This window comes from Indicator indicator, chromosome 4 (genome assembly GCF_027791375.1).
Source record: "Indicator indicator isolate 239-I01 chromosome 4, UM_Iind_1.1, whole genome shotgun sequence".
Taxonomy (NCBI): domain Eukaryota; kingdom Metazoa; phylum Chordata; class Aves; order Piciformes; family Indicatoridae; genus Indicator; species Indicator indicator.
The window spans coordinates 27,348,189-27,376,103 of NC_072013.1; the positions used below are offsets into that span (position 1 = coordinate 27,348,189).

Below are 27,915 nucleotides of genomic sequence, written 5' to 3' on the forward strand. Positions count from 1 at the left end.
AATAAAAGGCACCCCTGTGCCCCTAGATGTAGATTTTAGCCTCCAAACTCTGGTGACCAGATGTTGATAAAATAACATGATTTTTAACTCGTACACACCTTATTTATCAAGATACAACTTTCAGAAACAAGCACTGGAACAGTTCCACTAAACACATACACTATACATTGTTCCCACAGTCAGTGAATTATACAGTTTAGTGGAAAAACCTTGCTAATGTTATCCAGTTTACAGAAAGTATCTACATTTATCAGTGGGACAATATCTTGTAAAAAAAACTTTGCCTGACTAGGTTTGTCTTCTCTTTTAGAGATAAAATAAAGCTCTGAATTACAAATTCTAGCCACTATCAGTTAATTATGCAGCAGTCAAAAATGACCTCTACAAGAATTAAGACAAAACAATCAGAAACTAGCAGGACAGCATCATAAAAGATAGGTTATGCAAGGAGTTTACTTTTTATTTACAGCAAATATATTACAGTAGAAAAGCTTACCATGGTTCATGTTGTGGTTGTGTAAGGATGCAACCTTCACCAAAGAGGTTTAATTTCCTTGGCACTAACTGAACCAAATGCAAGGAATCAACACAAAAATGAGAAACAGAACATTTATTAGGCAAACTCTACATTAACTGTACAGATCTGTGACTGTTTCAATGCAATCCAGGGAAAATAAACAAGCAATCAGGATGGCAAGAACTTTTCCAACGAACATGTTTAACCCTCAAGACAAGGCTGTCTGGCACCATTTAAAAGTTGCTGTACTGAACACAGTGATATAAAAAAAAAAGGTCACAGATTAAGACACTGAAAATGCACTCACCACAGTGGAGTCCCATTCTTTTCCTTACTTCTGAATTTCTGACTCCCACAATACAAGAGTGTTAAAAGGCTGCATGGCAGACAAGCTGGATGCTACAGCTGTAGAGTTTTGCTTGTCAAGCAAAGTGACTTGCTGCAAGAGACATGCTTTATGCAACAAACCTGATGATGTACAGCTTGTGTGGGTTCAAATAAGATCTAAGAACAATAAATGTCGAAGCCTTATAAGCTCCCTTTATTATAATCAGAATCCTGAGAAAAGCAGGGTCCAAATTACTCCAACTGAATTTAGCCTCACTTACATACAACAAAATCGTCCAGATACATCAACAGTAGTTAATGCAGTGTTAAGTTTTTTACATTTTAATGACTAGCTATAAAACCAGAAACTAGCATGTTCTAATCTGTTTACATTTCCTGAGCTTAGTTAAATCAAGAAGGAATGAACATTATAAAAATCCCAGTAAGTCACCAATAAATTAAAAATGTACACAATCGCTACTGCTTCAGAAGCCTTACAATGCTCAGAGTGAAATCTACCTATCCCAGACCATGGCCTTTCTTTTAGAACTCCTGTACAGAAACCATGCCATTAACTTCACCAGCAATACTTGAGATAGGTCTTTTTTTTTCCTGCTCTCCAAGTGTCCTTCTAGCAGACTATTCAATAGCCTTTGCTAATCAAGCCGCATGAGAGCGTTCAGAAACTGCAATCCTCTACTTCCAGCACAGGAAACAAATGCTCTCAGAAACACAGAGTGCTACTGAAATTCAAATTTACCAGCAGCAGTTATTTGGGCAGACTCTCAGCTCCTGCACGTAACATCACTACACTGGCAGCAGGCTTAGTATCCTTTGGAGGGACAAATCAGTGAAAACCTACACAGAAGATTGGAGGAGAGACCCTTAGCAATAAAGAATTCATCTTAGCAGTTTCTTTAAGAGCCAACATCTTGCATTTGAGCAAAGCGCTCGACCTACATGAGTCACACACATGTTTATTTATGCATATTTATTTCCTGCATAGAGAATAATATGTACCTTGGAATAAACCCCAAGCTTTGAGAATATACTGAGAGTATGGGTATCTGTAATAGCGCTATTGGCAGATTAATTCAAACCAAACTCAGCTGTCTCAAAGGCTTGCAGAGCATTAACTTCGATAAAACAAAATACTTCTAAAAAAAACCTGTCTGTTTACAGCACGATTTTTAAATTATGGTGCAGATAAAAGAGAGGTAGAAAGGCTTATACCCTCATTTTCTGTGCAGTATTTATAAACTATCAGGAATAAAAAGCCAGCTTTTCCTGAAAGAATTGTATGGAATCTCTACTTTCCCACTGAAGTGCTGCAAATGAAGGAACTGTAATCTGATTCAGAAAAGCTCATATTTCCATCAGCCTCTCTATATCTTTTTTGTTACCACATCCTACTTTTAAGAAGCCTTTGCAGAAATACTCCTATACAGGGCTCAAAAATATCCAGCAGATACAACCTACCCAACAAACTACATTTACCAGCCAAATAACACCACGTCTGCTTCTAAAAAAAGCACTTGCTCTCGCTCTGTTTATACAATCCCTCTTATGCACGCTACTGAGAGGGACAAAACAAGTATGGAAGGCCATATGGCTCTTCCCTTCTTTGATGACTACCACCAGTATGAGCATCATCGTCACTCTGGCTGGCAGTAGCTAGAGAGCTTCCCAAGGCAGCTTCTTTTCTTTGCCACAATCCATCCTCTGCAGCAGGAGGATGGATGGTGCTTTAGTGATGAGCACTCATCAAACAGGGTAGGAAGGATGAGCTTTAGTGATGAGCACTCATCAAACAAGGTAGGAAGGATGAGCTTTAGTGATGAGCACTCATCAAACAGGGTAGGAAGGATGAGCTGACCAGGAGAGACAGCTTAACAGAAACCATACTGGTAAGATAAATACCCGTCTTACCCTGGTGTAAGACAAGCCTTGCAGCACTACTGTTTTCATGATTGTCACTAGATAAGGGACAGAGATGAAAATATCTTGGGTCCTGCAGCTACTGTCAGCTACAGCACGATCCACAGCGCGGTGCATTTCCCACTGAGCTGAGAGCCTCAGACTCAGCAGAGCTAGGGAAAGACAGGTCAGAGGCAACAGGGTGTCAAGAGGGCTCCATCTCTGGCCCCACTCTCACATCACGGTGAGAGCTGATGTGTCTGGAAGTGAGGGACTTGCCTGTTGACACCTTTGGGATGCACAGGGCTGGATCTTCAGCATTATTCACATAGTAGTGACTGTTCAAGGCTAGGATTTTGGACTTTGAAAGTCAGACAGCTGCATAGTGACCTTTAATTTACCCACAGTATGTTAAATAAATTACATTAATTTAAATTCAACCAAAGCAGATGCTAGCTTATTTATTGAAAAGCTCAGCTTTGTCTTTTTTTCAATTGGTTTGAGAGACAGGCAGCTCTTGGGAGAAGCTCTCTAACTCAGTCAGGCAAGAGCAGCTCCACAGACACAGTCAGAGTAACCTCCTGCAGCAATACCAGCCACAACAAGCCCTTCCTAGGGACATTCAACAAAGGTACCTGAGCACAGCCTCATTGCCTGATTGCTCTCTACACATTCTTCCTCACCCAGGTCTTCTCCCTGCTTCCACATAAACCACATCAGACTTGCAATGGACAATGATTCTTCACTGCCACCATTACTTTCTACTGTCATATCTTTTAAGAAATCTATGAATTGATTAGTATAAAAAAGTATTTACTTCATTTCAGAGAAACTGATACTGCCCTGCAAATATATAACTTGTCATTAATTTTTGATTGGCTTGGGTAAGGAAGCTTGTATACAGTAACAGGGTCACGTTTACAACACTGGTTGGAAATGTTTCTTTCTTTCCATTGCAGCATTATGAAACAACTAATGCTACTGTACTCAAATAATCAACTAGCATGCTTCTCATTTTTACCTGTCCTCCTATCTGTCCTTCAATCTGCTCCCTTTCAACAACATGCCTAAAAGCAGAGTCACATAAATAAGAGATGTGTTGCTCTCAGCCACACATGCTTTATACATAGTCTATTTTGTCTCTTCTCTTTTGTTCTCTGGAAACATTGTTCCCATTAATTTAATCCTCAACTAACAATCCACCAAAAAAAAATAAAGATTCAAGTACAAACCTAAACTTTATTGCTGGGTTATGGGTCAATGTAAACTGACCAGAGTCAATGCCAACCTAAAATATGCTTTAAAGAAGTAAGAATTGTTCGATTACATCTGCTGACCACAGACAGCTGCTTTCACTGTTCATACAGTTTGAAGGCTGAAGATTTGCAGCTCATGTCCTTCAGAAGTAAATGTAACTAATAGCCGTCATCATCATCCACATCACAGCCATAATCTGAAACACACAAAGACAAAGGCACATAAAAATCCAAATATTCCACGTAGACAGAAGATAAAACGAAAGAATTGCTGCTTTCAGGTTGTTTTCCTGCTGTGTAACTTGATGGTAAGTTTTGCCTTAAGCAAGCATTTTTAAAAATCACGTTTTCCCAGGACTAGATAAAAAGTTCTTGCATGCACTTTCCTCAATTAAATAAAATTATTTGTAAGCAATATCTCTTCTCACTTGTCACTGGACCCTCATTTAGGAATACCTGGCACACGGATATTTGAAATACTTGGCTTAATTTAGAGGCAAAGGTGATCAAGCTTGATTGTCACAAGTAATTTGGAACATGGTGGCTGATAAGCAGCAGCATACATTTACAAGTAGGCACAGTTCTCACTAGACATAGCTACCAAGAAAAAAAAATGGTTTGTTTATATTATTCATGGATTTATAAGCTGAAGCTGCAAGGGTTCAGAGATAGCTCAGAGTTCCCATCAACATCAAAAGAGTCATGCCATGAATACTGACCAGCTCATCTGACTCAGATCTCCAGTATCTACTTACTCATAAAGGAACAACTTAAAATTTTGCCCAGATTTTTTAATCCCGTTTTGTTTTCTTAAACAATGCTGAGTACAAAGAATGTTTAATGTGTGTGTCAGAAGGCAAGTCTGCTTCTATGCACCAATTTCTCTTCTGTGTACTTCTGAATGCACTGAAACATATTTTCAGTGGTGCAGTCAAACCTACAGATAACTACTATATATGAGCATTCAGGAAAGGTAACCTTTATGTTCCAAATTCAGTGAAGTGCCAGCATTTCACCCAATAGTCAACCAAATGCTTGGAAGCAGAATTAAGTGTAATCTACAATAGTTTGTGTAGAATGGATGAAGTTCAACATCTGTAATTCTTGCAGTTACTTCAGGAAGATAGGTCTAAAGCCCATGAAGAAAGCAGTCGGAAAGGAGTTATTTGTTCTGCTGAGCAGCTCTGCACACACCTGTGTCTGAATTCTGGGAATGTTCCTTTTCTTTCCTTTTTCCTTTTTTTTTTTTTTTTTTTTTTAACCCTGGTTTTTCAGCTGTCATCCAGACAGGAGTAGTGGAATGTTCTCAGATTGATTTAAAAATAGTAACATTTATAAAGAAGAAAAGCTCAACGACCTTTATGCTATTTTTGTGGGGTGTTTATTAATAAACACAGACCCACCCTCCCCCACACGGGTGCCTTTTCTTGGGAACATTATTCTAATAATAAATGCAGGCAACAAACTGTTTTTCCTATGGTTCAGGGATTATTTTCCAGTGAAGAAATCAATTTAAAAGCAACAGACACTTTTGTGAAATGTATATATACTGTCCATGAAAGCATAATTAATAATACTGGAAAGAATTTTGCAGAAAATAACATTTCAGTAGGAAATTTATTCCCATCTTATTTTTTCACAGCCTGTAATTAGCAGCTCTCATTTTAAAAATATTTTTGCATATTTTCAAAGCTTAACTTCCAGGGGGAAGTTTTTAATAAAGGATAAACATGGATATGTCCAGCCAGGAAAAATTGCAGTGGGGAGGATCCTGCCTTTTCCTGCCAGCAAAGAAACCTAATTAAACGAGTGGCTTTGCTGGGTAACCCAAAGAAATTAGTACACGTCTGTGTACCATACAGCATACCCTATGCTAGCAATGTAATTTCTCTGCTTGGTGAAGAAGATTTTCCTCCTATCACTTTCTCCAAAAATGGACTTTGATGATTCATTCTGAGCTGGACAGCCATGTCCCTAGGGCTCACGGACAATGCGGATGTCACTGCAGCCCCAGCTGAGGAGGCAGACTCAAATTGGGAGGCAATGAGCCCCAAGCACTGCTGAGGGAGGGGTTACTGATCCTGTAATTTCTCAGATACACATTAATAAACCTAATTCAGAAAAAAGTGTAACATCAATTTGTTCTTGAGAAGCTCTCTTAGCCTAAAGCTTGAGATGCAAAGCTTTCTCAGGAGGAGTCTCTAAGGAGGTCAGGTTTCTGACAAGGGTGACTCCAGGCTTTCCCACAGGACTGGACAATACTGGAAAGGCAGCAGGAGCTCTGCACAGGATGAGCTGCCGGAGGACAGGGAAAAGAGGAACACTGTCTGTCCTCAGCCCAGCAACAATGAATCCCACAGCACCAGCAGAGAGTAATTCAAACAACATCCCAGCTTACCATTTCCTCCCATCAACTGCAAGGCACTCATGCAGTGATCATCATCGTCTTCTATTTCTTCCTCTTCCACCTCTTCATCAGGGTTATAAGCTACTGGGCCACTCTCCACTACTACAGCTGCTGGTTTTTCTATGTCAGGGGCTTCTGCTTGTGCATTCTGAAAGGTCACCTGCTAAAAAGAGAAGAGGATAGTAGAGCACTCTCTCTTTTCATTCAGTATTTGTACAAAATGTTAGCATCCTCCACACAGGGATACCCACATCCAGTGCTAGAGGCTTAGCTCTTCCAGGGCACATGAAAGTTGCCCAGTAAAACGTTGCCCAAATGAAAGTCAGGCACAAACATCCATAGTTTTCACATAGTACAGAGCCAGGTAACTGAAATATCCAAACATAGCAAGAGCAGAACAAGGATCCTTTTGCAAGCCACAAGGAGAAATCTTGGAGTGAAGGTTCCTCAGCTGAGCTCTGTGGGAAAACTTACAACCATTTCCTCATTGTGCTTGACTCACATAAGGCCTATTGCACAATAACAACGTTATTGACACTTTAATGATAGCAAAAATGTACCCTTCCAATCAGAAAAAACCCAACATATCTTAGTTTTGACAGCTCTGGTTGCATTTCTTTGGAGGCAGAAAGAGCTGTGGAACAAATAGTGCTCTTTAGACAGCACTTAGTGTGACAGCAGAGTGCTAAGTTTTTAATACACACCAGCACTTGTAACATTGCCTATGAAATTCATCAGGATAATGATCTCCAAATACTAACTTGGGAATGGATCACTGACAGGACTTGTTCCGTACATTCACCTCCCCAGCTGCTCCAAGGTTAGGTAGGACACAGCAGGGAAGGAAAGAAAGGGCAACAGCACAAGGAGACAGACATGTATTTGGAGCAGTTAATACTGTCTTTGGCTCACTAATGACAGCTCTAGGAATGGGACAGGAACCAGCAGTGTGGTCTGCCCCAGCACAGCCCAGGCTCTGGTCTCCCTGCAGCTCTCACTTCCATGGCATGCTCAGTCCAGGGCTACATCTCCCTCTCTCACCCAGCAAAGAAACACCACAGAGGATTTATCTCCAGCAGGTCTGTAACATGGCATTTTCTACCTCTGTTCTGTACGTGGACTATTCAGAGTTTTTACTCTAGAGCCAGCGGCCCAAGAAGACATCTTATTAGTGGCAACTTGAGGAACATTAAAGATCAACCATTAATGCTGCTTTGTCATTAAGTAATTTTGAGAAGTGAACACAGAATCACAGAATCAATAAGGTTGGAAAAGACCTCAAGGATGATCAAGTCCAGCCTGTCACCCAAGACCTCATGACTACTAAACCATGTCACCAAGTGCCACATCCACTTAACAGTACCTGTCACTACTCAGCAGTTATCAGCACTAAGCATCATCTCCCCTACTAGGGGAGATGGAAAAGACTGGGACAGTTTCGTTGGGAAGGGCAGTGGTGAGTTGCTCCTAACAATGAATGGTCCAAAGCAGACCAAGAAACCCAAACTCTGCTGTTGCCTACCACAAGAAACATCCTACCGTGCTTTAGGTTTTAAATTACAGTACATAACTACATACTGCTGCATCTTCTCTGGTTCCACTGGAAGTAAGTTTTTTGATTCAGCATTGAAATGTTTATTTATTTATTCATAAATGTATTTACTTGGCATGCAGCAGGTTCCAGAATCCCTGTAACTCCAGGCACTTGGGAAGTACACCATCAGAGAAAATCCCTGTACCAGAAACTTTATAGTCCAATTATTCAAACATCAAAGCTATTCCTGAACTTGTCATACACCATGACAGTCAACCTAAAGAATATGCCTGAATTTTTCAAAGTTACCTAAGGGTTTGCTCCAATAGCTCATTAACAGGGCAAAGACACCCATTAATTTTAATAGAAAATCAAGTATTTAGATATTTGGAACACTCAAAGACAGGTTTTCATGATTTTTTAATGCTCAAAATAATCACATTATTTAGGGGAACTTCTCTCCAGTTTATTTTCTGTTTCTTACCACTGTTTTTGCCTAGAGTGATCAAATTGAGTCCATTTAGGTTCTCAGTATAAGCAGAAACAGACACAACGGCATTGCAAGATATATCAATTTATATGCTTAAAAGTACCCATCTGCTCTGAAAAAGGGGGTGAATATAACAGAGCTACAATTGAGTCATTATTTTTTAAAATTGCACCATGCTAATTAAAATGTGACCTTCTTCTAATTATCATGTCCACTTCCAGACTGCTATACTTCTAAAAATGTGCACAGTTTTCTAATGAGCATAGCATAAGAAGTGAAAATGTATTTCCCCAGGCAGGATATCAAACTGTTTCTGAAAATCAATGGGGTTTAGACATTTTAAAAATAAGTCAGTCAAACAATGCCTTTAAATAGAACTTCCTGAATTCACTTCCAGACATCCTGGACTGGAGTTTGGCACACATCTTTATGTATGGATGGGCAACTGTTAAAGCACGTTAAATTGCCCAAGGTAAGTGGTTCACTTTCAAAAGTGTGTCAGTGTCACACAGTGATGGGAAAAAGAAGGGCAAATACCTTTGCTATATTAGGAACAGAATTTTTAGGTACACAGTAGACAATTTAAAACATGTAAAATGCATGTTGTGTACTCTGTACAGTGTGAAAATAACAGTGAAAGAAAGCAATTATCGCTGTGACTCTGAAAATAGTCATGATCTTCAGCAGAAGATGCAGGTGCATAAACCCACCAAAGCAGAGTTTCTGGCAGTGGCCAGTTACTAGTACTAACTTTTCTTCAAATTAAACAAATCAACCAAAGAGCCAGCCATGCTATATAGGGTAAGCTGTCACTTTACATTTCCTCACTGGTCTCTACAGAAGCCCAACACTTCCCTTGGCTCAGAGCTGCCTGCACAGAAGCAGCATTTTGCATCGTCCTGGTTTTCTCCAGTGCTGAGAAACAAGCATGAGCTCTGCCCCCTACAAGGCCACTTGTTTGATATGTACCTTTTTAGCTGTTTGCAGTGAGTTTTCTCTTTTGCTGTCTTACCAGGCATTATGAAGATGTGCTAATGCTAACTTTATTGGTAAGGCCAAATCTTGGTCAGAACTGAGGCAGCCTCAGCACTGCAGGATTTGCAGCTCCTGGTCTGACCAGAGAGACAAGATTCTCAATATTGTTGCCCAGTATCTACGACATAACCAGCTGAAAGAGGCTTGTGGGAATCCCCAAACTCAAAGTGTTGCAGTAGAAGTGCCGGACTTTACATACCTCTTCAGTGGCAGCCTTCTTAGCAAGCTGTGTTGAAATCAAGGGTCTTAATCTGCAAAAAAAGGAAAGAAGAAATGGTGAACATCAGAAAAGTTATGCCATGCAGAAGAGTCTGACACGGAGTATTCACCCTCCACACAGCGGAAGGACTTTGCTAGTGTTACATTGTGCAATTACTTTTTTAAAGATGTAAGATAAAGAGCAGGGAGCCACAGACTCCTCAATAATTAATACACACATTCCCTCATAAATGTCTACCCCAGTTCAGGATCATAACAAAAGAAGGCAGTCAGCAAGCACAGTAGCAGAACCTCATCTCAAACTGCAGCCCCAGCCCATCCCAAATGTCTTTGAAATAGATGGCTTTATCATATATTAGAAAAACCAAAAGGCAACCTATTTTCTAGAAGAACGTAGAGGTGGCAAAACTGAGCCACACTCTGAATTACCCAGCAACACCCTGCAACTGCTCCTGCACTTGCTGATACATACAGGACACCAGTAATATTATACTGCCAGGATACCGTAATCATCACAGGAAATTCTAACCTCCAGCTACAGAAAACATCATCAAAAACATGGGGACCCTGCATACCTTGAACAACAAGTGACAGAAATTTAACATAAACATTTTTTTTTTAATTCTGCATCAGATATATAAAAGACCTGCACATTTGGGGAGAAAAGATGGATCAGGATTACCTCACAGCTAAGTGCTAAATACTGCTCTTTCTGAAAAACATTTCATAGCCTGTTGTCTTCTTACCACTATGAAATCTGCTCTCAATCCATCATTTAATGTTGCTTTCTGGTGTCTCCTCCTCATCTAGATGTATCTAGTCACTAAGAGGATGACTTGCTTTCTACTGAAACACTGCTCAGACAGCTCCTCAAGTACGTCTTTTAACTAAGTCTAGGCAAACAACTTAATGAATACCAATTTATGTCCCCAGAGACATAGTCTTTTATGATAAGCAGAATCTTTCCTCTCGTTTTTCTATTATTCATTCCTCTCCCTGTTAACACAGGGATATTGGTTGTTTTCCTACTTATTTATTTATTCTAAATAATCAGCAGGAGGAAACAAAACCCTAGAGAACAAACAAGGGAAATTCAGATCATTATACATGATAGAGAAGACAATATTACAATACAAGATATTGGCTAAGCTCCAAAAAGGTTCAGAAACTGGTCATCTCGGAAATGTTCTGCAAGGCTCAAAAGGTTATTTCAGCAGCAAAAAGTTCAAGGTGTCTTCTTCTTACAGTAGATCTAGATAAAAAGAGCCACACAATGCTTCAGGAGCTATATCACTGAAGGATCCAAAGCACATTATTCTGCTATAGATACTTCTTGTCATACTTCCTAATTAGCAAAAATTTCAAGAAATAGATGTCCTTGACCTATGGAAACTATCTATTATTTACAAATCCTAGGAGCCTTCTGGTCTTAGAAATTATGTATTTGAAGGCAAGGGCACACTCCTCCCTGTGTACCTGGCCTTCTTTTTCCTTATCTAACCTGAATTGTGGAGTTTTCACAGAATCATGAAATTATAAAATGTTTTAGGTTGGAAGGGACCTTTAAAGTCACCTAGTCCAACTGCCCTGCAGTGAGCAGGAACATCTTCAACTACATCAAGTTGCTCAGAGGCTTATCTGACCTGACTCTTAATGTTTCCAGAGATGGGGCATCTACCACCTCTTTGGCAAGCCATGACAATGTTTCACTGTCTTCATTGTAAAAAAATCCTTTCTTGTATCCTAGACTACCTAGCTACTGTAAATGACTGTTTTCCAGATGTCACCCTGTTTAGATGTTTACAAACATACAGATGCAACAATGTCAAAAGTTTAGGTAGCTGAAGGATGCTAATTACCAAACAGGTTGTATTTTATCGACATAACTGGAAAAAAAAAAAAGCCAAAAAGGGTAAGAAATGAAGAGCTTTTAATTTAAACCCAGTAGTAGTGATTATTGCAATTAACATTGTACCAAAGAGAGCACCTATTTCCTCCTGCTACCAAAAGACATCAGACCTCCCTGGAGCACCCTGAAATCTCTCCTCCCTCCAATTAAAATCAAGCTGGTGAGTAAGACTCACAAGGTAATCAGAAACTGCTGACATTTCTTAGAGTAAATTACACATGTGCTCAGACAGCAAAGAAAACAATCATGGCTACAGCAAGCAAAGAGTAAACATTCCAGTTTCATTTTAATTAAAATGCCCCCCTAACGAAACTAAAAAGATGCACGTCTATGAAAAGCCTATTTGCAAATTTTCATGCTAAATCCAGGAGCCCTTGTATACAATTTTTCAGCAGTGAATGATTCTCACAGCCAAACTTCTGTTCCATGATCATTGCTCACAAAGAAGAAATCTTCTCTTCATTACTAGAAATGCATCACTGCCACTCGATTTGGGCACCAGTTTCTCTCTCAGCATGTTATTTAATGCATACAAAAGTTGGACTCTGCTCCTGCTCTGGCTGTTTGGCACCTGCTGCAGTGCTGATCTGAAGGGGTCACTCAACATGAGGGCTGAGCAGCCCAGCTGCACCTCACTGCTTTGTGCAACCCACAGACACCAGCCAAAGAGAGACAAAAAGTTACCTGCCTCCCTGAAACAGCATCTTTGATTAAAATTATATAAAAGTTACACAAGAAGTAAATATGGGGGGAAAAAAAGGAAAAAAATAGTTACATTACATTTATCTCCCTTGTCTCTTCTTACTCCTACAGAGAACCCCACTGTAACTGTACAAAACCATTTTGGAAAGTTTTATAGTGGGGTTTTGTTTTGTCTCTTAAATGCCCCAATACCCTGACCTTACACCGGAGCAGCTCCTGCCACACCAGCCACATGGAGCAATAAATTACTGGCTGCCATGGCTACAGATACAGGCTCCTTCTGCTGTCTGGTTGCAATACAGAGGGCAGAAAAAAGTCTCTTTATGGAAGAGGACAACTGCTTTCAAGGCTGAGATAAGGTTCAAGTGCTAATGATCAGAAAAAGCACCTTGAAAAAATGTGTTTCCTCCAGTTTTTAATGTGCATGACTCAACCTCATCTACAAAGGCTACCAAAGTACACACATGCACAGACACACTATACCTGAAAAATGTCCACTGCAGTCCAGTCAGAATTCAGGGCTGCCAAGTTGCATAAATAAAAATAATATCCTGCATTAAGACAAGATCCCATATCTGCTAAAGCACCAGAAGTCTCTGCTGAAAATGTAATGTTGGAATTGGCCTTCCTGAGTGTTTCAGTAGTTGTTCACTATTATCTATGCTAATTTCTAGTGTGGGCTATTTCCATTACAAACTTTGCAAATTAATACTGTACCTTGTGGGAAGGAGTAACGAAACAAGCAACTTTCTTAACAACAATATGATCTATAACAGGGGGGGAAAAAAGAGATTTCACATAGCCACAAGGGTTATATCCACATTTCAAACTACTTCAGAAATTATGCAGAGCTAGAAGTGCTCAAGTCAGCCAACACACGTAGCACTGGAAGCAGACACTCTTGACATGTACACAACAAAAACTAATGACACAGTACCCAGCATCAGAGAGTGCTCCCTGCCGAATCTGCTGCGCTCTTGGTTGAGATGTGCATGATAACATCTAGGTTTGTCCTCCAGCTTAACAATTTAAAAGAAGATTCAATATAACAGCTCCTGACAGGGCTGAAGATCACACAGACTGAACTTTCAAAGGGAATAAATACTCTGAAAAACAAGCTGGCTGTGACAAACAACTGTTTTTATTTTGCTTATTATTTAATAACAAATGATTACACATCAGAGAACATCAAACAGAAAGAGCACTGTGAGGTAGGTAATGAAAGCACCTCGCTGTCATCTGGCTGCTTGCCCACCAAAAACTTTATGGCACCATTAACAATCTCCTCAGTGCAATCCTGCAAGTAATTTGGAAACTCACCAAAAGCTCCGTTTCTTACTGAATTTTAACTTAATCCATACAAGTAGGGAACATCTTATTGCTGCCTACCAGCCACACTAATTTTATACATGCATGATCCCAAAATAGGGGGTGGAAAGCAGAGCTACAATGGAGCCCACAGCCACAAGCCTGCAGTGTAATTATGCAGGTCATCCAACAGAAACGGCCAGAAAACCTACATGTGGACACCACGAGCCTTTCCTATGTGTGCCACTGCAGTGACAGAAAAACAAATGATTTGGTAAGAGACCAGTCAGGTTCTCCAAACTGGCCAAGATCCTCTTCCCACCTGAGGCCAGATGGTTTTGCCTCTGGAGGTCAGTTTACCAGACATCTACATGAGAAGAAAATTAATATAAATGTTTACCGCAGCTAAGAGTGCCTTTTAATTAGGTACTGTCAATGTTATCCTTACTGGAAAGCTGGGAATTACCTCTCTGCAGGGATTTAATGCTCTTGCTGGAAACACAACAGTGTCAGGAGATACTGACCCACCATTAGGTCAGGAGAAAGAGGTGACCCTCCTGGACTCAAACCAATACTCTTTTCCAAAGGGTGAAAGAGAGACTACAATCATATCTGTGAGCCCAGACCACTTCAGGTTTTGCAAATCCAGCTGCAGATCCCACCATCTTCTACATCTGCTTTTGACTGAGATCTGAGCGCTCTCAAGAGTTGTTCCCACTCCTAGAGAGGAAGCTGAGGCGCATGGCCAAGGTCATGCCTGGTCATGACATCAATGCACAGCTGCAGGATGCTTAGAGGACAGGGGCTGGGGTGTAAGGGTGCACTGTGCACACCAGAAGTCCAGATACAACCACAGACAGCATCACAGGGAGATCTGTGGAGGGAGATAAAGCATCTCTGATACTCACACCTTGAAACTGCACGTCTGAACAGGGAGGCAGGCAGGTATTTTTGTCAGCAAAGGCTGACCTGCCCTTTGCTCAGCCCAGCTCACCATCATTATGAAAGCCCCAAGTTTTTCTGAATGACTCTCCCCAGTGATAGGTCTGCCCAAACAGTGACCAAAACACACCAACTGAAGGGCACATCCACAGAGCAATAAGCTCAGCTCACTGGCCAAGGTCCCTTGGAGCTGGCTAACTCCAGTACCGCCAGCTGTACAAATGTGACTGACAGAGCAGCAGCCAGGGGTTCTGAATCCTCCTACATACTACCAGACACCTGTGCAGCAAGACTCAGATGTGTTGAGCAGTGTCTGCTCAGCCAGCCAGATACTTTTAATGCTGCCCCAACACACCTGCATGAACACTACCAACTACACCAATACACTTTGTGTTTTTCTCCTGTTTCCAAGCACTACAGAAAGCCATTTCAAGCAGAAAAAAGTAAAGCTGAAGTGACAACAAAAACTAGAGTGAAATGAGAAATTGTTCCTACTTCTGATTCCCACTCAGTTCTCTTTCATGCTGGATCAGAGGAGCTTCACTTTCATCAGCGCAGCATCAGACAACACAGCACTGAGAACATCTTCAGCATTAATGAGATTGGCCTCTTCTAGCTACTGCCCAGACTTAAGTAGCTAGGGACCAAAGCTCATAGGAGTAAACCAGCAAAAAAAAAAAAAAAAAACCTTCTATAATTCACTAAAGGATGTATTAGCAAGAAACTCAGCACTGACATCAGTGACTGATACACTTCTGAAAAGCAAAAGCTTTTCTAATGCACAGTGAACTAAACACCTGTTTGGGCTTTTTCAGAGAGTAATCAGAGGCCATGATATTTGTCTTCAATAACCCAACTCAGAATGGGCAATAGTTTTCTACATAGCTGCAACACACATTCCTCAATTAGATGCTGTAAAACAGCAACTTGCTGTTCTTTCTTGCTGATTTTCAACAAAAAGAATGAAATGTAAGGCCACCTTATTGGGACCAAACGAAATTATACTACTGCAGCAGATCCAAACCAATCTCGGCACATATCTGCTTCCAAAGGAAATTGCTGCAGACCATGGGAAATTACAATTGCTGCAGGACAAGAAAGGCTGACTGATCTAATATTGTTGTTCAACACACTTTCTTCCTGGGTTTGTCAATAAAGATACTGATGAGCTCATCTTTTCATGGGTCAGGAAAATATCAGTTGAAAATGTGTTATTCCTATCACCCTGGAAATTTTTCCAGATGAAATGATGACAGCAAGGCCAATCTGCACCTTGCTGGGAAAAGCTACTTAACATAAGGAAGCTATGAAGCATTCTAATGAAGGTAAATGAGTAATCATGATAGTCTCAGTTAAGCAAGTCTAATGACAGAGTCTCTTTTAAAACATGGGTGTGAGACAACTCATGTAGTGAAAATCCAAATAGGTCTAACTATCTTGTAGCACTTTTTTCAAATGGTAACATTGCAGAATGCATTTGTTATGGTGCAAATCATCATTATTAGCAGGCAGGGGAAATGTAAGTGATTTTAAAATCATGTCTGGAACCATAGTAACAGAAATGAAATTTCAGAAGTTAAATGAAGGCATTACCATCTGAACAGAAAGACTGTTTTACTGAAAAGTTCTCAACAGCAGTACTGCTGCCTCTATTTCTGGTGCAAATATTCTTTTCTAGACTCATGCAAGGAGGATTACAGATATTTGCTTTTGGACAACTGTTTTGACCAATCTCAACCTCATAAAAACAACTAATGAGGCAAAAGATGAAAAGGAAAACATCTTTGTTACCTGCAGTCCCTGAGAACAATCCACTGAGACTATTATACCCAAAGGTGATGGCAGATTTATGGTTACATTTTCTCTGGTGACATTACAAGGACAAAAGTCATGCTGGGCAAAACACAAACTCTCCTCTTCCACCACCTTTGTTGCCATACACCATCATGCAAATTAAGTTTCTCTCATCTGATTATGGAGCTAAAAACTAATATTTCAAATTTCAGGTAACTGTAGATTCATCCAAGTAATCTATCAAGGAATAAAGATGGATGACAGATTTTTTTTTCCTTGTGTCTGGCCTATTATACATTAAAGAGCAATTTCACTGCCAGCCATCTGGAAATCAATGTATTCCAAGCTTTATTTTGTGATTACCAACATTCCCTCTCATAACTCATTTCTAATTATAAGCAATAAATCATTCCTTCTTGCTTGTAATTTATAACAGCCAATTATGGCAAACCTCTTATTTAAATAGCAAATCTAGGTTTAAAACATCCCATATTTTGAGGTATGCACAGAACATCTAATCAGCCAAATGGCAGAATGATGATTTAATGGGGCTTTTGTAGCCACCAAGGAGACACATGTTGAAGAACCCGCCCTCCCCTGTGCCCTGGTACACCAGGACTTTTCAGAACTGAAAGCACAGGTCTCACCTGTCTGAGTTAATACAGAAGAGATTGACATGTAGAGATACATAAGCCAGGACATAATTCAGGGAAGTCTGGTGTCAAGGCTTCCCTTTACCATATCAGGAAATTAATAAAGAGGTTGTAACAGGAGAAGCTGTAGGTTGGTCTAGTAAGAAGTTCTGGATTTTTTTTTTTATTTCATTTTAGGAACGTTGGAAGAATGTAGCTCTAAATGTAATACTTTAAAAACAACTGAAGTAGGTTTTCCTGTGCTGGGATTTGCATTCAAGAAACGGACTGTCCTTCAATACCCAAGCAAAAGGATACCAGCACACACCACACAGGCATTGCTTGCCATCCCAGCTATTTTCTGTCACATGAAGTTTTGCAGGTACATGCCTGAAGCACAGTGCTTGGCATGAGCATGGCACTTGCTTGTCTCATTCCTCCCCATCCCTCAAAGCCAAGAGAAAAATCAAGCAGAACAAAGCAGTGAAACAGTCTACAAAGAAAAGGTGTCACCAAATAAATCCAGATAATTCCTTTCAGGGAGAAATCTTTAATGGTGGTTTCCTATGGCAACTCTTATCAGCAGAGGAATATCAAAGAAATGTAGTGGAGGACTGTCCAAAAATGGGGTGGGTTCAAAAGCACTGGCAAGGACATGGAGAAGTTTTTACTCATATTTGTTCTTCAGTGTAGGTCTGAATTACAGGCATGTAAGTGCACACAAAGAGAGAGGCTTCTTAGAAATAAATAGCTCTGCTGGGATTTGTCCATTAGAAAAAAAACTCCCTCTTGTCAGAAAAGTATTTGATACCATTTTGGATACAGAATTTATTACATGAGAAACTGATCTCAGGAACGTGGAAGTCATTCCCACTGAGATTTTATATGGTCATCACACAGCTCAAGACTGTTCCAGCTTCACATTGTGTCATCTGGTAAGCGTTTACAGTAGGAATCAAGGGAACTAGATTTGGAAAAAGTCCATCACAACTGACCTAAATCTGATCTGACCTGAATAATCAAACTAAACACCAAGTTAAAAAATGGCTAGACAGAAGCAAGGAGAGGGAATTCATCCACTGCGGGAGTTATCTCATGATTTTCCTTTCCTCAGCCACACATGAGGATTATGCGCCCCACTTTTCTCTTCCTTAAGAGCAGTGGTGACAGAGGCATATGAGAATCCCTCTATACCAAAGGTATCAAAACCCGTGTGTAGGAGTGCTGCAGGCTCCACTGTGTTCTCTTTCCTTTTCAGACATCACTCATTCCTGAGAGAGCAACATTTGCGAGCAGGGAACAGAAGACAGCAAGTTTTGGAAGGGCAGCGGTGATGTCAGTACCATTTGTGCTTGCCTTTGCCGTACAGCTACCCAGAGTCACACAAGAGAGTGGCCATGGCCAGCATGGTGCTTAGTGCTCTACGTTTCATCAACCACCCAGGCACAGGTCGTAAGGCTCACAGCCACACCAGCCCACCTGACAACCCTCTCTCACATCCACAACCTGTCTCATCACCAAGACTTGCAAGTGTTGTTGCTTCAGGGTCTAAGGGTGTTACGCTGTCAGAATTGCTTTCCTCCTAATAACCAAGCTGAAGATGTACAGGTGTAGCACCATCTAAGCAAGCGCACAGCAAATCTCCACAGACGGATCACGACTTATGTAGACATTGTAGTGATGTGTTAAACAAAAAGTTTCATCACTTTCAAGACTCCTTATCTTCTTTTTATGAGAGATCTAAGTAGTATTTACTAGTCTTCTCAAAACACAAAACATCTTAACATCTGGTTTATTCTCTCAGCAGTGAGAACTAGACACTCAGAAGAAAACTTCAAAATTGCTGGCTTGCTGCTGGTGAAACTCAGGCAACATTTCTGGATGAAGATGTAACAAAAATGCCTGTACCAAAGCAGACACAAAAGCCTATACATTTCATTTTGAAAACAGGGCGTCATTCTTTTATTAAGTCTGTGGATGTCTATCTTCCCTACATAAAGTTTTAGAAGCCTTGTATAAACTATACTTCTAAGCAAGCTTGTAATTAGCTAGGGACAGGTTTGGCTCTAATTACAACTTGTAGAGACACATTATGGAAATACTTAGCTAATAACTATTAGCGATGCTCTGCTGATGGCTCAAGTCAGGCTGGCAAGTGACTGCCATGTAATCACCCCAGTACTTTCTGTCCTATGGCTTCCATAATGAAACCTGTAGGACCTGTCTGTCAGGTCTTCCTCCCAGCTCTGCATAGAGGGTGAAGCCAGGCTTTGCTGCCACCCATCCTGGAATGCCCTGCATGCTTGCATCTGGGTTCCCTGCTCCTTACAAGTACACTGTGGAATACCTGTTCTCACCTCACCAGGAGATGCTGTACCAAGAGTATCAGGAATCATGACAAAGACAGTCAAAATTGCACCATTTCAGCAACTGGAAAGATCAGATTGCATCTAGTGCACGAACTGGGCAGATGTCAGCACACACTGTGAACATGTATACATTAATCTGGACAGCCTTTTTCAAAGTTAAAATTAAGCTGATCCCATATCCCATCCCCAAAATCCAACAGAATACCCCTTTTGGCCTGGGGGTTGGACTAGATGGTCCCGTCCAACCCAAACAAATCTATGATTCTAAGTCGAAGTTCCTGTAAAAAATTCCAGCTGTTACAACTTTGAATCCAACTTCTCCTGATGTATGAAAAGTCCAGAAAGTAAATTGTGTCTTTTTATTCCAACCTTAGAAGTTGCTTGCACAATGGCAATCTCTACTTGGATTATGCATGGATAATGAAGTGCAAAACCAGTACAAACCACTGGGAAAATGGCTATTTACCATCAAATACAACACAAGTTTAGAAGATGCACTGCTACACACTATGGGTGTTTGCTCACTCTCACTGTTATGTACCAATGAATCCCCGAGCCAGGATGCAAAAGCCCTTCAAGTTATAAAAAGTCTGTCTCTGCAATACATTTGGTACAGATAGATGAGTTTAAAAATGTAGCCATGTTTTCTAATGGAAAGAAAATCCCAAAAAGGATGTTAAGAATGGGAAAAAAACCCTAACTGCTGTTTTAAAAATCTGTGTACAACATGTGCAACTCCTTTCTAGAAAGGAGGACACTACTTCTGCTGTGGGGAGCAGACAGCCTCATCTTCTCCTATGTGTTGTGCAAACTCCGCATTGCATGTCTGTAATTAAGTTTGGTTAGCTATTGCAGAGGATCCTACATGTGAAATAGACTTATTTAATAGTGGTTTGCTTTAATACAGCTTAATATTAGTGTTAACAGAAATTAACCAATAGAGACCTCATTCAAACTGCAGGGGAGATGCCTCTCTCAGCCTCTCACACTGGTTTAACTGGATCAGTTAGAAATCTTCCCTGGGTGAAATCCATGCTGCCCACAGTCAGCTGCAAAGGGCTGGTGAATGAGGCCAGCTCTGCTTGGGTCACAGGGCCCTAATTTGGCTCAGTCAAAACAAGCCAGGTCAACCTAGAGAGACCTTTGCTAACTATTACCCTTTGAAATTGCTGCAGTTCTCAATATTGGTTAAAGGGCACTTGGAAAAGTAGGTCAGCCAGCAGATCTGGGGGATGGCAAGAAGTGGCTGAGTCCACCCCAGAAGACCTTTATCTGACCTTGGCTTACAGCCCACCCAGATGGCTCCCAACACCTCCTCTTCACCAAGGCCTCACCTGGATGGGTGGAAGGTTGACTCCAATCTTAAACATTCAGATGGCCAAAACTTCTGTAACAGGGAATTACTCATCAAAGTAAAACAAGCAAAACCCATGTGACAAAACCTGTTAAAAAATCCTTACATCACCTCATTCTTTTATCTATCCCTTCCAAGAACTGGTGGCCATCAGAACCAAGGTTCTTTGGCCATCAAAAATCCAGCTTCTGAGAAAGGTCAGCATAAAAGCCAGGCAACAACACAGAATCACAGAATCATAGAGTGCTAAGGGTTGGAAGAGACCTCTGAAGATCATCGAGTCCAACCCCCCTGCCTTTCCTCTACTTTGCAGTGGCTACAGAAGATGCATTAAAAAGAAAATTGCTGTAGCTACAAGGCTCCATCCAAAAATTGCTCATGCACATCCTCAACGTTGTGTACAAGGAAATACTGAAAAGCTCCACCAGCTGTGGCTGCCTTTCAGCACTCTGCTGCTCCCTTGGACATGTACAGCTGGGGATGAAATCAGGCCATCTGAGAAGAAGTTACATATATGCTGTGCAAGCTGTATTCTTACCACAATTATTCTATCATTCATCCTTTGCCACCACATTCTGTCAAGTTTTTCAGACAATTTTTGGCATACAACAGATTTTAGTACCCCTCTAGTAAGAATGAGTACAACATGGAGCAAACACTACTCATCTCGAGTAAATCCCTACTTCTTTTTTTGCACCTAGGAGAACTTGCACTCAAACCCTGCTGTGAAATAACAATAGCCTTGAAAAGAGAAGACAGCAAATTCCCATTGCAGTTTAAATCCTTCTAAATACTAGCCTATGTTTGAAGATCAATACAAAGGGAAAAAAAGGGAAAAGAAAAAGCAAGTACTTTCAGTTCCATCTTCTGGGGTTTTTTACTATTTTGAACATTTACTTCTTGCATTAAAAATTCACAGAAAATAAACCAATATTCTTAACAGATCTGAGTTACTTTAAGTTAAGTGCTAAGAAGTATTGTGAAACTGGTATGTACTGGCTCTCTCTAGGCTTTGTGCTGCACACACCCCTCTTGTTCCCTACTCTACACACAGAGAAGGCTGTTTGGGCTGCAGTCACAACTTCAAAGACCAGTAGCACAAAAATTGCCAACTCACTTGGCCATTCAAGCAAATGTCAACTGAAACAAAAGCACACCAAAGAAAGTTGTCACCGAACACCACACTGGGAAAAGAATGTATCAATGATGAGCTTAGCTTTAACTAAGTCTAACAAGCAAGTTTTCTTGTGATCTTTATCATCACCATCCTCATTTTGCTTTCTAAAGGCATTTATGAAGCATCAGTTAAGAAGAGACCTTCTAATTTAAAAGAATGCTGACACCCTGCCCCTTTGTTTTTTAGGAAACCTAGGTCTTGAACATGTTAACTTCAGATTTTCTACATTCTGTACTTGGTCAAAATATGTAGCAAATGCCTAAGTGCTTGGCCCCAGCAACACAACAGTCTGCACAGACTCACTTGTAATACATGTCTGCCTTTCAGCTGTTTAATTTCCATACACTGTATTTCCTTTATCAGCACTACCCCATCATTCCAGTTTGGTTTAGTTTTTTTGTGTCTACAAGTACCGTGGGAACATCAATACTTGGCAACCTCACACTTGGTTTTTAAGCATGACACCACAGCTCTATGTATTACTTTGCTCTGTTGGTTGGTAAAATGTTACAGCAAATAAATAGATGTATGAAGTATTTTTTTTTAATGCAACATAAGTGCCATACTGTAATGTAAACACTTTACACTGTGCATATTTTTATGGAAAAAGCTTTCAGAGTAAACTGTTTTCAAGGGACTGAATCAACTTTAAACACATACACAATGAATTTATATTTGGAAATCAATTTGGTAGCAGTTTATGACCCTTTGATGTGAACTTGCAGTCCTTCTCAGAGCAAGAATGTATTAGTGCATAAGTGTTATATTTTGCCTGGCCCCAATGGGGAAATCCCAGCTGAAGCTCTTCTAAGGTTCTCTTTACTTCTAGGCTTCTGAGTATTAGTACTTTATTTGAAAATCTTAAAAGATGAACAAGAAAGCAGCATAAACCTTGTAAATAAAATACATGCTTCTACCACAAACTTGTTTTACACAAAGATTCTAAACCCGATTGTCAACAGTGGCAAAAGTTGATCCACCCAACACTGCACTTATTTACTGCCTAGATACATCTTCTGTCTGAATTGTAATGTCCACGCAAACAGCCTGAACATACAAATTCTCCATCCATCTCACTGGATGAAAGTGAAAAGTACACTTCACAAGCAGCATAAGAGGGATGTGGTAATTTTTACCAAATGGCAGAATAATGCAGAGAGGCTTGGAGCAGATTTCTCTCATCTCTTGTCAAAAGAAATACGGGGAAGTCATTGTGTGTCCCTGTGGTCATGCCCCAGGCTCCTGGCCCGTAGGTCCTCCTGGCAGCACAAATAGTGTGTTTGGCAAATCCCCATCAGCATAGCTCTTCCTCATCTGCCCTACAATGATACTATGCACTCCATGAACCCCGGGCAGTATTTAATGCATGTTAGTTTACACACAAAATTATGCCTACAGGGTGTTACAGCTCCCAGGAAGCTAAGGAACTTGGGATCACCCTTTATCCTGTAGTTTCTCCAGCACAATGATGGAAATGACAGGCTGATGCTGATACCTGACTCACTGAACCCAACTCTGTCCTCCTCTTACTCTCCAATATTCAAAAGATTGTACTCTCCCCAGCTTTAGCAACAGCATGACAGACACAAAGTTGATTGCTCCCAAACACCTTGGTCAGTAAGCCAGTCCAGGTGTGTACCCTCTCACATGACCAGCATTTTTGCAGACCAGCTTTTGCTTACTTTTCCTGTAGCACTGCAACATCACAATTCAGGTACGATGATGCTCAAGCTCTTCACCTTTTTTTAAAGGATAACAACATCATAAGTTGAATAGATGTCTTAAGGAACAAAAGTTGAAAACTGCAAGCCTCATATTTATTAAAAACAGATGAAACAAGTCCCAGTCCTTTTTGAATAGCAGACTTACTGAAGAGAGGTCTGGTGGAGTTTAGCACAGTGGGAGCTTTAGTTGTCTATCACCACACATTTAAACACTTGAGGACTCTGCAATAAATGTTGAATTGAATTCACCATCAAAAGATAAAATCCATGTTCTATCTGCCAAAACCTTTAGCAGTCTTCACAGAAAATGTCACAATTGATTTTCAGCAATGGTATAGAAATATAAACCAACATTTTAAAGTCTTGACGGGATAGATAGACAGACAGATAAACACCATGAGGTAGATGGATTTATTGCTATAGGTAATTTTTTACCCTTCTTAAACAAAAAATCAGGCTTCAAATGGATTGATACTGCAAAACAGATTAAGAAAAAAACCCAATTAATGAGTAATTTTGTTTTCAAATTCTCTGTTCTGTCAGAATCATCAGCCTAGAGGTATAAAATGAACAGTTTTTTTTTTCTCTAAAGCACTACTGTTTTATTTGCATTGAGGTTAAAGAGCTTCCTCTCTCCTTGACTGATGTCAGCTATAATAAAACACAAACATTTGAAAGGAGAAAAAAACCCCAGCACCCTGAGCTATTAAAACTGCTGTTTTGGAGGCTTTTTCACTCCCTCTCCATTCCTCTGACAAAGTCATAAATTACCTCTGGGCTCATTTCGCACCCACAGAACTGCTGTTAGGGGTATGTCTGTCAAGCCCCTCAGAATTCCCAATCCTCTCACAACTCAGGTCACTCCAGCTTGCACTGGCAAGGGGATGCATTTTTTTTGTGGGTATATTTGTCCTCTTCTCTCTAAATTTAGCAGGGGCTCTAATACTCCTGGTTTTAAAAGTGCAGTGAAGTATACAGAAAATGAAACACAAGCGAGTGTCGGTAAACTCAGAAGGTTGACTGCAAGCATTTACCAAACATAAGATATTGGCAAGCAGCAGTGGTTGCTGAGCTGATAAGCTGTCTGCTGTGTTTACAGACAGAATCCCACATTTAAAAGAACTGAGAAATAAGCAACTTTATAATACTGATATAAGGGAATTAATGCTAATATTAGAAAAAGGAGTTTGAATAATCAGACTGCAAAATGCAGTCCTACTAAGCAGCAAGCTGGATCACTTTCAGAATTATCAAGTAACTTGTTTTCATATAACCTTTTTGATATGAACATTTGACCTACCTCCAGGATCATGGTAAATCAGTTTCTCCTTCTGCTTGCTGCACTCAATGAAATGGTCCAAGTAACCATTCCTACTTAAAATGGTAAAATGTCTATGAGAACGACAACAGGACTGGGGAAATGATTAGCTGAAGATTTGTTTCCTTAGGACTAAACTCACTTTAACAGGATCAACAGAAGCAATGGTGAAGAAAGGTCAGGACAACTCCTCTTTGCAACAGCATTTCCCCTCGATCACAGGCAGGAGCTTTCAGCTGCCCCTCATCCCAAGAAGCCCATAACAGCTACACTCCTGCAGGAGAAATAAACTGGCCTTGATGATTTACAAATTTCTTTTACGATGTTTTCAAATCCCTTTGCACTTCTATTTGTGTTATTAGCTAGAAAAAAAATGTCTGAGGGTGCTGACTCCCACACAGAGAGATGAAACTGGGCCAGCCTGGCATCCTGTTATAGATTAGTGGCTAGGACACTCAGCACCCTCTGCTTTGACACAGTTCAAGTTCATGTCCAGCTGCACAGGACCCATGGGAGTGAATAAGTGCTTCACCATTACCACCTATCTCTTTCTTTCAAGTCTTTGAATGCCTTAAGGAACAAATTCAGACTTAAACCAATCAGATACAGCTCCACAAAGTGACAACAATCTTCTTCTGTCACTTCAGTCTTTGGCCCTCAACCTGTATTTTGATTATGCTGTCTTAAACATGGCACTCAACCTTACCACCACCGAGACTTTCCTTCTGCTGTCCCACTGAAATAAGCCTTTCCTGGTTGCAGCCTAGCTCTGCCATGCCATATGCTGCTGTTTCCCTCATCTACGCTCTAAATGCCTGCACACTCATGCAGGGGCAGGCTCCAACCAACACACCAGCCTTTCCTCCAGATCATCACTATTTTGTTTCTTGCTGAAATCACTTTAATGCCTCCAGTTCTCTCATCTGTTAAAGTGAACGTTTCTCCAAGGCAGGCCTTAATGCCTCCCTAACCTGTCACGTGCTTCTTCTCCAATGCATGGCCCAAATTAGTCCTTTTGTAGAGTCTCATATCTAATTCGCAGTCCACTATCTCTCTATCTCTTTCAGCCTTATGGCTTTTACAGCTTCTGCTCCCATGTACGCCTGCATTTCAGATTACATTTCACTGGATGCATTAGCCTGGATTTTTTCCAAGATGCTCAGTTTTATTTCCTGCTCTCACTTGTATTTTTTTCTTAGTGGCACTGCTTTGCACGGACATTTTCAGTCAGCCTTGCTGTATGACTCACTTTATTGTCTCCTGCAGATTTCATTAGCACAGTTCTCCTTCTCATTACAAAGTAGGCCTGAATTTCACACATTGTTTGAGCTTTCCACAAAGCATCTTCTTGAAAGTTAGCACTGTTCTCACTGTTTGCTTGGGCAGATATGGCAGCCCTCAGAAGGAAAGATGCTGGGATAAGAGAATCTGCCTAAATAGATCAAGTTTCCTGAAGAGCAAAGAGGAAAATGCTAATGGTATTAGAGTATGATAACACCACTAGCTCCTGGAAGATTTGGTTCTTCCCATGACCTGTTTTGTTAGGTATTTGAAGGTAACTCCTGCCAGGAACAGATGGTGCTCAAGCAGACAACTGGCAAGGGATCTAGAAGAGTGCACTGACATGGTGTTGTGCGTAAGTCTGGCCAGTTATCCAAAAACCAGTATGAATACAACAGGAGCTGCCAACAGGTATTGGTTCTGAAAGAAAACATAGTAAGTAGGACAAATAAGCCTGTAGGTGAGGAAATTTAAGAAACTTTTGGATACAGGGATGGTGGTTTGCCAATTAGCTCTGATTTTCAAGCATTTGTATCAAATAGTCTACAGATGGTTGGAAGTGAGCAACACTTTGACATGTGCCCATATAAAAGAATATGGTAATGATCTTTTACAGATGTGATGGCACAATTAAAACAGCGGACAAGAGGAGCACTTTCAGAGAAACACTTAAAAACAAACAAATCTTAATTCTCCACAAAATGCCTTCAAGTGGCTGAATAAATTTCCTCCCAATTTTTACTCCTGTATTATCTTAGTTCAGACCAAAAAAAGGCTAACCTGGGAGACCTTCGAATTACGCTATACATTATGCATGTGTTTCAGATAATCCCTGTTAAGTGTCCAAAAACATTTCATTTTCAGAAATTGCATACTCCCCCAGCATAAACATTACTAATGATGCAAAAGAAAACCAGAAGGGATTCATTTCCTTTCTAATGCTAAATATTGCACAAGGAACTACCATCTATGTAATCTTAACGCTGCCTCAACACAATTTTCAAAATCGAATATGAAATTGAGAGTAAATTGTTAGGAGATTACTCTTCAAGAGAACTATTGCCAGTAATCTCCTAATAAGACCTGTCACTGTGACCTTCGTGCATATTTTTTTAACACCCTCATTTGCTACAATGTTTGTGTGAGTCTAAGTGCAATGAGGAGCCCATTTAGGAAGAAGTCCCTTGTGCATTATGCTTCAACAAGCCACAAGCTTGAAATATCCATGGCACCATTTAAAATATTTACAGCCATCAAGGTCAAACTCTGGAGATCCTGGACAGAAACCTAACACACTCTGATAAACAGAAATATTTCTCTCAAACCTTCCCCTACCAAAAAAAAAAAGGCATGCTTAACAAAGACTTAAAAGCATTGTTTTAAGCAAACTGCAGATACAGGGAAACTCATGTAGAATGTTTTCTCTGTCCATAACTCACCCCTCTTCAACACACAGATAACATTAATCTTTACGATGTCCCCTATAAAATCCAGATGCAAGAGGTCCTAACCACAAGATTTCATGGCTTTAGTTTGAAACACTGTATTTCTAAGGAGGTGGGGATGCTGCAGGTGGGAAGCCAGAGACAGCATTACCATTTCAGGTGCCAAATACTGCAGCAGAAAAGCCCCATAAAGTTGTTTACCAAAGACAGCCCTGATACACTATTACTCATCAGGGGACAGCAGGGCCAGAGCAGCTG

At 40.5% G+C, this 27,915-nt stretch overlaps 1 protein-coding gene across 1 annotated transcript in view; it reads right to left on the bottom strand.

Moving 5' to 3' along the window:
* Window positions 1–4,176: 4,176 nt before the first annotated feature.
* Window positions 4,177–27,915, bottom strand: part of BRF1 (BRF1 RNA polymerase III transcription initiation factor subunit) — a 127,724-nt gene continuing 103,985 nt past the window's right edge. Inside the window, exons 14-16 of the mRNA XM_054400791.1 lie at window positions 9,683–9,734; window positions 6,416–6,584; window positions 4,177–4,214 (exon numbers count right to left, since the gene is read on the bottom strand). Of these exons, the coding sequence (XP_054256766.1) occupies window positions 4,177–4,214; window positions 6,416–6,584; window positions 9,683–9,734 (259 nt within the window). The remainder of the gene's footprint in view (window positions 4,215–6,415; window positions 6,585–9,682; window positions 9,735–27,915) is intronic.